A 12,368-nucleotide genomic window follows, 5' to 3' on the forward strand; every position below is an offset into this window, starting at 1 on the left:
CCTCACGGACTCTTCATTGATAGGCAAAGCTCTGGCTGATCCAGACTCTTGCTGGGTGGCCTCTTGTACCACAGAACTGCACTTGCAGGGACATTTCTTTCTCCTCGTGTCCCATCTCAACCTCCCAACATGCACTTGGTGGCATCTTGTCTTTCTCATCATGATGTTTCCCAGTTTTCAGAAAAGCTCCACCATCTCTGAAACCACCTTTCAAGTAGTCTCAGGCTACTCCTAGACTGCCCTGAGCCTCCCCACCACTGGGCAAAGGGGCCAAAGAAGCCCAGGTCTCTCAGCCCCTCCACACAGCCCATCTGCTTAAGGCCCCAAACTCCACCTGGCCACATCTCCTCTGGCCACTCTCCAGCTCCTCCCAGCTCCAGCAAAAGAGGGAGCCGAGAACTGGGACAAAGCCATGTGTGGGGGTCCCTACCAGTGCGGTGTCAAGGGCCAGAAGAACTGCCCTGCTCTGGGGGACCATGCTCATCCTAACGTAGCCCCGTATGCAAATGGCCTTCTTCACAGTGAGCAGAAACCCCTGGAAGAGAGCAGTGATGGCAGATGGTGTGAGTGTCACGACTGGAAAGAATGGGTGCATTGATGCCAGATTGCTGGAGAAGGTCTTGCTTGGCTTGTGCGAGCCAGGCCAGCAGCTTCCCCCAGCAGCTCTCCCCACTCAGAGGGCAGAGCTGAACCACTTGCGTACAATGCCACAGTGCTCCTGCCCCACACTGGTGAGAGGATGCTGCCCAGGGCCCCCAGGATGGTGATGTCTGGGTCAGGGGTGCTGTGAAGGAACCCCCCCTGGAAAGCCAGGGAGAGCTGCAGGGCAGGCAGGGGGGCAGAGGGAAAGGGACACAGCGCCCCTGGGGAGACAGCTCCATCACCCAGGCTGCTCTAAGCTCCACTCCTGCAGGACTCCCCTGCCACCAGGCTTTCCTGAAGGACAGTGACACCCTGGCTGTCAGGCTGCTCCCCCGGGACTGCCCCCACCTCTGGGCTCCAGCCTGTCCCCAGGGGCGACCCAGGCATGCAGAGTGCCCCAGGACCTGCTCTTCCCCGGTCCCTCAGCGCTGCCCTCCTCTGTGGGCTCCGCCCACTGCCAGGGCTGGAGGGAGCCCAGGTGTCCAGGCTGCTTTAACCCCCCAGACTCCCCCCGATCAGGCACTCTCGTGAAGCACCACGATTGCTGAAAGGGTTCCTTGTCCCACGGGCCCAGGGCAAACACGGCTTATCAGAGATGCTGTGGGGACAAACATCCCTCCTCTTGCCAGGGGAGCTCTGTCTCCACGATTAGCTCCGAGTCACCGCCTGGAGACAAGTGCGCAGTTCATCATGTCCCTCTGGATGGCCACATCCTGCTCAGGGACAGCGCTGTCCTGGGTCAAGGACAAGGGCATTGAAGGGACACTTCATGGGGACAAAGGCCTTTGGTGAGCTGTGACCAAGTCCCAGCCAGGGCCAGGGCTGGAGCCAGAGCCTTCTTGGGAACGGGGTCACAGGGACCCACTGTCCGGGGGCAGCTCTGCAGAGTGGGACCCATGTTGTCCGTCAGGGCACGGTGGCCACAGGCAGTGGCAGGGGGAGGGCCAGGGCAGGGGATATTCCCCTCTGCCCTCTGCTCCGGGGAGGCCGTGCCTGGGGACTGGCCCAGTTTGGGGCCTGCAGTACAAGGGAAATGGCGGGGGGGCTGGAGCTGGGCACTGTGACCACCCCAGCACTGCCCCCGAACTGAGACATCGTCTCCCGGTGCCCAACATTCATCAGTGCTGCCCATTGCCTCCAGCAACTGAAGATCCCAGTCACCTGGCTGTGCCCACTGCCCATGTCCCCAGCTGTCCTCTCACCTCCCAGCGTTCCCTAATCCTGGAGTCCATGATGCCCCAAGAAGAGGGATCAGTCCCAGCCCCCATTTTACCCAGGGGGCTGGAGAGGGGTCAGAGACAATCCTGCTTAGAGACCCCTGGTTTGAGGCTGGCGTCATCTCTGGGGGAGTCCTGGAGGGAACGACTGGCCTGAAAAGTGAGGAGCACTGGGAGATGGCAGTGCTGGGAGGTGAGGGGCACTGGGAGATGGGGGATCCGGCTTTGGAGAGCTGTGGGAGGAAGGTTTTGTGTTAGAGCAGTGGGTTGTCACCGTAAGGCTGTCAGAGGCGCACTGCCCACCCCCCCTCGCCACCCGCAGATGCCTGGGCCCTTCCCTGTGCACCTGCCCCATGCCGGAAGCTGGACTGATGCCGAGGAAAGGGGCTGGATCAGAGGCGGAGGCAGGGGTGACTCTGTGCCAGGCTGGGCTGGTTGCCAGGGCTGGTGTCTCTGCCAAGCCTGGTGTCTCGGCCAAGTCTGGCTTTGCCCCGGGAGCTCTCAGGTTGGGGAGGGGCAAGGAGGAGTCCTGGGAGGGATAAATCTGCCCCTCACCTTCTCCAGCTTCACCCAGGACTCACCACACTGCAGAGGAAGATGAAGGTTGCAGTGCTCAGCGTGGCCCTGCTCTTCACCATCCTGCTGTGCACCCCGGGAGATGCTCAGGTGAGTCCCCAATGCCACGGGGAGGGGCTCAAGGCTGGGGATGGGTCACGGCTGCAGGACATCAGCTCTCCTGCAGCACAAAATTGTAGTGGAGAGCCCAAAACCCCTTGACTTGGCCTCTCCCCTTCCCAAGCAAGGAGCTCCTCCAGGCTCCCCTGCACCTCCAGCCCCAGCCAAGACAGCTTTCTCCCTCCCACAATTCTGCCTGTTCCCTCCACTTCCCCCACAATTCATCTTCTTGTGCCCAGAGCCTGAGTTCCTCAGTGAGTGGTTGGACCTGCCCCCTCCTGGGAGGGTCCACCACAAACTCCTGTGAGGGCCCCCACTAGTTTCTTGTCTTGGTGGCCACACATCTCTCCCTTTGGGCCTCCCCATCTCATCCTTTTGGTCCCCTCAGACATCTCCTCTCCAGGATCTCCTCTGTGTCTTACCTACAGTGCCCAAATGCCCTCCCTTTGATCATTCCCAATGCCTTTCTTTTGGTCTTTCCCCTCAGTCCTTTGCCTTTCCTCCTGTCCACTGCGCTAGTGTCCCCAGGTGCCCTTCCTTCAACCCCCACTTCCAAACACTCTCCCAATCCCCTTGTTTCTGTCCTCTGCAGTCCTCTTCCTTCTGTCCCCACCAACCACCTCTCCTGAAGTCCCCAAATCCCCTCCACTTCAATTCCTTTACCCCTCACTTGTATCCCACGCAGTCCTGTCCATTCAACACCCCCAGCCCAGTCCCTTGGGGTCCACTAATTCACCCCAGAGCCCTGTATTGGGTTGTGTCCCTGCCACACATACCCATTCTCTTTGGATGCCCTGAATTCCCCATGCGATCCTTGTCTCCATCCCCACCCCTGGTCCCTGCATGAACAGGTATCCCAGGTGACACTTGGAGGAACGATCCTGGGGGGAGCAGAAGGGATTTTTCTCCTCAGACCAGGTGGAAGCCATGGGCCTGGGGGGACTGGGGACACCTGTGTCCCACCCACAGCCCCACCAAGGTCCAATTCAGACCACCCCTTTGCTCATCTTCCCTAGGTTCTCTTGGATGGAAGCGGAAGTAATAGCCTGGATGTAAGTAGTGGGGTGCACTTGGAGGGTCTCCAGTCTGGGGAACTGGAGGGCACCTTGGTCCTCCCATCCCTTGCTGGGACCGGGGACATGCCAGTGACCAGTGAGGTCTCATGGTCTCTCTGCAGGTGGGGTTAGTCAAAGACGGGCAAGTGAAGAGGGCTGAGGTGGGTACCATGAGTTCTGCTGGCCCCAGACCCTCCTCTCCATGGCCACGACACTCCAGGGCATCCCAGTGTGCCCCAGTACACCCCAGTGCACCCCAGAGAACACCCCTGCACCCCATTGTCTTCCCAGAGAGGCCCCCTTCCCCAGGGCTCCCACTGCATTCCCATCCATCCCATTACAACCCAGTACACCCCAGGATGCCCCAGTACACAGCCACGCACCCAGGTGGGCCCCTTCCCCAGGGCCCCCACTGCTTTCTGTGCACCACCACACAAACTCCTGTACCCCATTTTTCCCCAGAGCCACCTTCCCCAAGGACCCCATTGCTTTCCCCTGCCTCCCAGTACACCCCAGTGCACCCAAGCGTGTCCCTAACCCTCCCTTTCTCCCCAGCCCCGTCTGGCTGACGCATTGGAGAGGCTTTTGCGCCAGAAACGCCTGGTTGCCTCTCTTGATGGCTAGGTGAGCAGCACCATGGTGTCTCCAGCCCCACAAAGGATCCTGGTCCCCGGGGGATGCCTGAGCCCTTTGGGGTGGGCAGAATGTGGGTATGGGAGAGGGAAACAGAGGGGACTGTCCATGACCCATGCCCCAGGGTAGGCTGGACACAGCTGCCCCCCTGCCTTTCCTTCTACCTAGTGGGGCTCTACAGACCCAGAGGGTCACCGTGCAGACCAGGTAGGGGCTCTGGTGCCATACAGACGCCCAGGCCCACTGTGAGGGCTGAGTAGGGCTCTGGGGGATTTAGGGGCATCCCTCTGGGTGCCATATTGATCTCAGGAGAGCCAAGTGCTGTCCTGGGTGTACTGGGGGCTCCAATTCCCTTCTCCTTCCCCATGTCTCTGCAGACAGAGATGGTGGGGGCAAGGCCCCTCTCATTGTCCCAGCTGACACTGGGGGTCACATTCTGGGCTCTGTCTTTCAGGACTGGAACTGGTGGTGACAGCCCTGTCCTGCCCTCCCCCTCCAGAGGCATGAGGAGATGATCATCCCTGGATGACCCCCCCCACCCCCTGGGAGCCCTGGGCCATTTCCTTCTAATGATCAATAAACCCCTTCAGCAAAGCTATGCTCTCGTGTGTGTCTGTGTGTCTGAGTCTCTATGTCCCCTCTCCTCTGCCAGTGCCCCGGGTCCTCTCTGGCTGCACCACCGCCATGAGCAGAGTGGCTGAGGGAGCCCGGACGCCTGGGGTGTCTCTGCAAAGGAGATCCCCTTCCCACCCACCACGTGGCCCCAGATAAGGGCAGATTAGGGCAAACTGGAGTGTCCCCCCAGGAGGCTGGGAGAGGCAAGGGGCAGACGGTGACAGCCCTTGGGGCACGCGGTGCTTTGGAGGCACAGCAGGAAACAGGTTCTTACTAGGGCTCCAGTGAGCACCATCCCCCACATCACACAATGGGGTGTCGGGGCAGGAGAGGAGCACGGAGAGGCAGCCCAGAGCCCCGGGTCCTCTGCCCCGCTCTGGGAGGGGTGGTGGTTCCCTGCCCCATGGACTCAGCCCTCCTGGCTTCACAGGAGATTTCAGAGCCCCACGCTGGGCCCATGTGCCTTCCTGGACCCCCAGCCCCACACCCTTGTTGGGGGCACCCCCCCATCACAGACCAGGAAGGCAGGTCATGGGCTCCAGACACTGGACAGATGTCTGATGACACTGATGGTATCTTCTCTCTATTGTTAGCGCCATCAGATCTCTGATATACAGCGTTTCTGTAAAACTCAGATGCTAGAGTTATAACATGCTAGTTTGTGAAATACTGTACATTTAATTTCCAGAAAGTACACACAAGAAAACATCTACTTTCTTAGCTCAATTGTCACAGCTCTACTAAACAACACACACTCGCAGGCAATCTGGTACGAGATCTTTGTTGAGCTGAACTTCAGACCGCCAATGTAAACGTAAGCATTTTCTTCAGTGAGTCTCCATGTACTGGTGCTGTTTTCCAGCTTGGTATATCCAGCGCTCCGTGCTGCTTTTAGTGAATGTATCTGCTCTACCCATACGTGCATTGCCCAATATTAGTTTTCTTATCAAGCTTTTCTCCATTCTTATGTGCTCGTGTACATTAAATCATTTTTTTCAGGGATTTCTTTAACCTGTCTCCTGTCACGTGCCATCTTTGTTTCTGAAGCCATTAGAGCCCTCCACATGCTTCTGATCCACAGAGATTCCAACAAGAGATCCTCGACCTCACTCACCTTGTGAGTCAGTTAGAAGCAGCTGCTTCACAGTTCCAAGGTTATGGTGCTAAGCTTTCTATCTCTGCTGTAGGAGTGTCCAATTTGGGGGTCTTTTGGAACAGAGAAGAAATAGGTGGAGTTCTGGAGTCCGTGTCTCTGGAACTGTTCAGACAGCTTCCATTGGAAGAAGTCTTTTTGCACTGAAGCCCACTAGCATTTTGACTAACATCTGGCAGGCTTTGCTGACATAACAGTTAAAAAAAATAACGACACCTTCAAGTAATTACAAAAGCAAAAAAAAATACTGCCACACGAGCCACATTTTTATTATACCTTCTTTCTTTTCTGTCAGGTTTCTGCAGGCAAAAAATGGTGCAGATGTTTTCTTTTCACATGAGCTGCCTCAATCTTCGTGCCTTCCTTTAGTACGCTTAGGTTATTAGCCTGCCTGTAAACTAATACGAAATTTAGTGTTGTAGCTCTTTTTTTTGTCATAATTTTGAATCACAGCGCCACGGGATGTCCTGTACAGGACAAGCATCAGTACAGATATCAGTGCAAGTCGGAGGAAGTCACCCCACCTGGCCTGAAAGTCGGGCAAGAGTTGTGATGCATTTTCCTGGGCTTTTCTCATATGCCAAAGCACGAGCTAAAAAGGTCGGGTCTTCCTGCATTTACTCATGTTGTGTGAGCACAGCTCAGGCGGGTACCATGGATAAACTCTTCCTCAGTGCAAACCAATGTTTAAAGGAGACCACCGTTCAGAACTCTTTCTGCAAACACACTTGTCCCTTTAGAAGAGTTACCCGATTTCCTTAGTTCTTCACGGCGATAGCTGGGCATGAGCCTGACAGCACACGTGCCCGTCTGAAAGGCACAAGAGCAGCCAGCTTGGGAAGAAGTGAAGAGGTGATGGAAAAGACCTATGGGGGCTTTCAAACGCCTCCTCACCCCCACACCCCTTTATTCTAGCATCATCTGACAACACTTGCAATATTACTTTATTTCTACATCTACCAAAAGCAGTAACGGAAGATGATGGTTTACATTCAAGACTGCGTGTAATTACAACATGACAACTCCCAGACCTTCAAAGTTCTGCGATGACATCATACACAAACTGTAATTTTGGAAAAATACTGTCAACAGGCATCAGCAATTTCTTTTAGAGCCTGATCCAGTTAATTCCCACTTGCAAAGTGCAGCAACTGACAAGCGTTTTCGACAAGCGTATCTACAGGCAGTACATGGACATCTCCTGGCTTCACATCGGACTGTCTACTTCATGAAACACAGCTCCTTCGTGAGTGTGTGTACTATGATCTGTAGAACTGTTACTTCACATACGGTACGGAACATAGCCCCATACTGGCCACTGGGAAGACAATTAACTCTGTCTCAGCTGAAACCAGGACAGCTCATGATCCAGCCTCTGGTCTCCAGCAGCAGCCAGACCGACCCTGACCAAGTGGAGATTTTCCAGCAGTGGCCAGAAGGGTGGTTGGGGCCTGGAGCACATTATGTCCAAGGAGAGGCTGAGAGAGCTGCCCTGTTTTGAGAAATCCCTCAGAGCCAAACACTGGAGCCAGGGCCCGGGGGAGATGGTGGGATCTCAGCCAGTGGAGATATTCCAAATTTGTTGAGACAAGGCCCTGAGCACCTGATCTATCAGGAGCTGTCTGAGGAGGGGTTGGGACTAGAGCCCAATGAAATGATTGTCCTTTTTCAAATAGTCTTTCTGTGCGCCAGCCTTTCTCCAACACTGACAGCTCCCACCCAGCTGAAATCACTTTGGGAGATGATGGTTCCCCTTTTGTACCCAGAAGAACCATAGTGTGAGGACATCCCCCGAGGCTCACACGTGCAGCCAGCACAGCCTGAGGCACTCATCCCCAGGGAAGCATTCCTGGGCTGGTGCTCAGAACCTGCTGCGGGATAAGGATCATCACAGCCCATCACCAAGGGCAGCCTGTCCAGGATCTCCTGGGACTGTGCAGGCAGGCCATGGTGACCAGCTCCAGCAGAGACACCCACGGCAGGTCCCTGCATGGGCTCAAAGCAGGGCACATGGAGACACCCAGCAGCCAGCGCAGAGGCACTGTGGCAATGCCTATAGGCTGACAGTGGGCTGAAGAGCGTGGGGCAAGAAGAGGAGACCTCCTCAGCTGGGCTAGCCAAGCCCTGATGCCCAACATGGCCCCCCAGCTCTGCAGTGCAGGCACTAGATAGAGCAGGGTGCGTTCTTGGGGTGGGAAAACGTCTCCAGCAGCACAGTCCCCGTGGCAGCCCTCCATGCCTCCACCCGCAGCAGCCCTCCATTTGGCAGCCCCCCACCAGTACCTGCCCCTGCACAACCTCGGTCGTGTCCCATGCAGGTGTCAGCAGTCAGCCATGCGGTGGGATCTGCAGGGTGTGGGACAGAAGAGAGATGGCACCGGGCTGGCCGTGCCCCAGGACAGGCACTGAGCCCAGCAGGAGGACGGAGCTGGCCCCACAACAAAGGCCCCTCCCCAGGGCTGGGTGTATGGCCAGAGAGGGAAATGGACGATGCGTGGGGCAGTTTCTCCCAATTGCCCTGGGGCAGCTTCCCCAGCGTGTCCAGGGAACATGGCACAGAGCAGCTCCTCTCTCCTGCACCTGTGATGACTTGCTTCCTTCTCGAGGAGATCAGGCTCTGCTCCACAGGCCCACTGGAGCGGGTCCTCCCCCTGGATGGTAACAGAGCTCCGATAACGTCAGGCTGTTCCTGTCCTGGGCACTTTCCAGTCCAGCCCATCCCCTCCCCGGCTCTCCCCCACCTTCCCTGCCCTCTCCCCAGCGCAGCCCAGCAGAGCAGCCCAGTCTGGGCTGGCAGTCTGGGCTGCTGCAGAGCTCTGGGCACTCAGCCCGCAGCCCCAGCCCCTCGGAAGGGCACAGCAGCTGCTGGGAGGCAGAGGGGGGGCTCAGCCTCCCCATCGGCCCCAGGCCTGCAGCTGGCCCCAAGTGCCAGCGCAGGCCACTCCCTCTCGGCCTCTCCTGCATTGACGCTGCAGGGGATCCCCAGCCCTGACCGCCTTTGCCCCACTCTGCCTCCCCGCCAGCCCTGCTCCCCAGGACACCAGCAGAGTCCTGGCCCTGCGGCTCCTCAGGCACCTCCTGCATCTCTGCATTCTCCTGCCCTGTGCCTGCTGCATCTTCACGGACTCCCACAGCACTGCACAGTCTTTCTTTGCGGGTACCTGGAGCGAGTGCTCTGCCCTGGGGGCACTTCATCTCAGGGTCTTTCACCTTCTGAGTCTCCATTCACTTCCCACCCCAGAGTACCTGCAGTGTCCCCATCCTCTCCTGACCACGCCAGATTCCTTTCCACATGGACGGACCTCTGCCATCAGCCCTGTCATACCTGTGACAGCCTGAGGAAGGGGACTGGGAGCTCGTGCACCATTTCCAATGCCCCTGGACACCAAGACGAGAGCCTTCAACTAATTGCTTGGTGTCTAACAGTGATACCATGAGATTATTTCCCCAAAGAGAAGGAGAAAACCAGGCGGAAGAGACTTGGAAAGTCCAATTCCTCTGGCTTGTTCTTAGCCACAACTGTATCAAGGAGAGCCCAGGCTGCAGGCACCTCCCTCAGGAGATCCCCTTTTATTGCAGAGAGGCTATTAGGAAGGCAAAAGGTGACACATGGTTCTTCAAGGATCAGACACAACAGGTCAGAGCCTCAAATGTGCTATGAACCCAAGCAATTACCTCTAAGCATGATTATCAGAGAAGAAAAAAAAAAAAAAACAGAGTATTGGCCTAAAATATACCATGGGCACTCTGCAGAGAAGGGGAGACAAATTACTGTTGGTGGTGCCAGGTCCATTGGATTAGTGTAATCAGGGCATCCCTGAGCTCCTGGTTCCTCATGCTGTAGATGAGGGGGTTCACTGCTGGAGGCACCACCGAGTACAGAACTGCCACCACCAGGTCGAGGGATGGGGAGGAGATGGAGGGGGGCTTCAGGTAGGCAAAAAATGAGGTGCTGATGAACAGGGAGACGACAGCCAGGTGAGGGAGGCACGTGGAAAAGGCTTTGTGCCGTCCCTGCTCAGAGGGGATCCTCAGCACTGCCCTGAAGATCTGCACATAGGACAGCACAATGAAAACAAAACACAGTAAGAGTAAACAGGCACCAACCACAATAAGCCCAACTTCCCTGAGGTAGTAATGTGGGCAGGAGAGCTTGAGGATCTGGGGGATTTCACAGAAGAACTGGTCCAGGGCATTACCCTGGCAGAGTGGTATAGAAAATGTATTGGCCATGTGCAGCACAGCATTGAGAAACCCACTGCCCCAGGCAGCTGCTGCCATGTGGACACAAGCTCTGCTGCCCAGCAGGGTCCCGTAGTGCAGGGGTTGGCAGATGGCAACGTAGCGGTCGTAGGCCATGACTGTGAGAAGGAAATATTCTGCTGACATCAGAAAGAAAAAGAGAAAGACCTGTGCAGCACATCCTGTGTAGGAGATGGCCCTGGTGTCCCACAGCAAGTTGGCCATGGCTTTAGGGAGAGTGATGGAGATGGAGCCCAGGTCGAGGAGGGAGAGGCTGAGGAGGAAGAAGTACATGGGGGTATGGAGGTGGTGGTCGCAGGCTATGGCAGTGATGATGAGGCCATTGGCCAGGAGAGCAGCCAGGTAGATGCCCAGGAAGAGCCAGAAGTGCAAGAGCTGCAGCTCCCGTGTGTCTGCGAATGCCAAGAGGAGGAACTCAGTGATGGAGCTGCTGTTGGACATTTGCTCCCTCTGCACACAAGGGCACTATCCAAGGGGGAAATGCAGTGAAGGGTTAGGACAGACACCTGTGAGCAGCACCTATTCCATTCGTCACAAGAAGCAACCACAAGTGTCCTCTGTCTCTCTTCATGCAGATCCTGGCATGATCCTTGGTTTGTGCTGGCTGAGGGTGCAATGCAGAGCAGGGGCCTCTTCTGTGGGCTCCAGAGGAGTCAGTCCTGCTGTGCAGCAACAGGCAGAGAGGAAACAGGAGTGATCACAGGTTAAATCTACCCGTGATATAAGAGAGATTTGACCATTGTCACTCCCATTCACCTGAGTGCAGAACAGAACTGTGGGGGTTTGTTTTGTTGATTTTGCTCCCGTTACCCCTTTCCCACCTGAGGAGGAGGCTGAGGTGAGTGAGGGGACTTTATCAGGTTCCTTGAAGAGGTGTTGACCAATGGCTGTAATGCTGTTAGTTTCTCGCACTGTGGTGCTACCCTGAGAGCTCCATGACCATATTTCTGCACCACCACCACAAGAAACTGGAAAAGCACAGACTCTGGAAAGCACCTTTCCTTCCAGGTAGCCCCTGCCTTGATGTGCTTCTTGGAAAGTCCCCTGGGACATGTGCCGGGAGTGATCTGGAGCTGTGAGCAGACCTGACCCACGCAGCACCCTCTCAAGAGCAGAAGGACCCTGCCCTTCCAGGGGGTCGCTCCTTCCACCCACAGCTTCTCCCTGCAGTGCCCTGGGCAGCTCCCCGGGCAGGCTGAGGGCTGACCCTGGCAGGCGGCAGAGTCCCTGCCCCGGCACACAGCCCCTGGGCTGCAGGGACCCTGCTCTGAAGGACACAACTGGGCACCCCTGGCTGCACACCCACCCTCACACCCTGCAGCCGACGCCAGGACAAGGCAGCAGTCATGCTCTGTCCCTCTGACGGTGCTGCAGGGAACCCTGCGCTGGAGGATGCCCTTACCTTCTACTCCAGAGAAATGTCCTATAGGCTGTGACCTATGACAGCTTGAGGAGAACCCTTCAGGAACCGCAGTGGCACTTGCCTACACCCAGAGACTTACCGTGTAGAGGGCTGTGAAGATTTCTCCTTCCCTGAGCTCTCAGCATCCTCCCACTCTCAGCCTCACTCCTCTCCCAGCGCCCTCAGCCCTGCTATGCTCTGCAGAGGAGCTGGTCCTGGCCAGAGATGTCTCTCTGCAGCACAGCCCACTTGCCATGAGCTCCCTCCATCCCAGGAGCCTGGAGCAGCTCAGCAGCAGAGGCCCAGCCCAAGGCGGCATGGTAATGACCCCTCTGGTGGGTTTGGGGATGAGTCCATGAAGCTCAGACCCTGAGAGGAAGCTGATGAAACCTCTCCAGAAGTCACAGTCCGATGCAAACTCCACAGTTTCTTGGAGCATTAATGGGTCCCCCTGAGGGCCATCACTGACAAAGCCTCCCCAGGGGCTCATTAGAGCAGAGAACTGGAATCAATCATGACAAGTAGACAAAACCAATGTCAAGGTGGCTCTGATGCTGAGTAAACCTGGAAGTGTTAAATGAAGCCAGATGGACAAGCCCTGACCCCCAGTCCCTGGGAAGGGAGATCCTGTCCCTCACATGTTGCTCAGGGCTCTTCCTGGGGCAGTGGGATGTGGGGATGTGCAATGCCTGGAGCAGGACTATGGTGGAGCA

The 12,368-nt window shown here is 56.6% G+C and overlaps 1 protein-coding gene across 1 annotated transcript; it reads right to left on the reverse strand.

Moving 5' to 3' along the window:
- Positions 1-9,716: 9,716 nt before the first annotated feature.
- LOC129196958 (olfactory receptor 14J1-like) lies at positions 9,717-10,313 on the reverse strand (the record flags this gene model as incomplete). Its single annotated transcript, XM_054804928.1, has 2 exons — positions 9,717-9,737; positions 9,852-10,313. Coding segments are annotated over 2 exons (483 nt in total), but the record flags the coding sequence as incomplete, so codon positions are not given.
- Positions 10,314-12,368: the final 2,055 nt, after the last annotated feature.

The sequence above is a fragment of the Grus americana genome, chromosome 27 (assembly GCF_028858705.1).
Source record: "Grus americana isolate bGruAme1 chromosome 27, bGruAme1.mat, whole genome shotgun sequence".
Lineage (NCBI taxonomy): Eukaryota > Metazoa > Chordata > Aves > Gruiformes > Gruidae > Grus > Grus americana.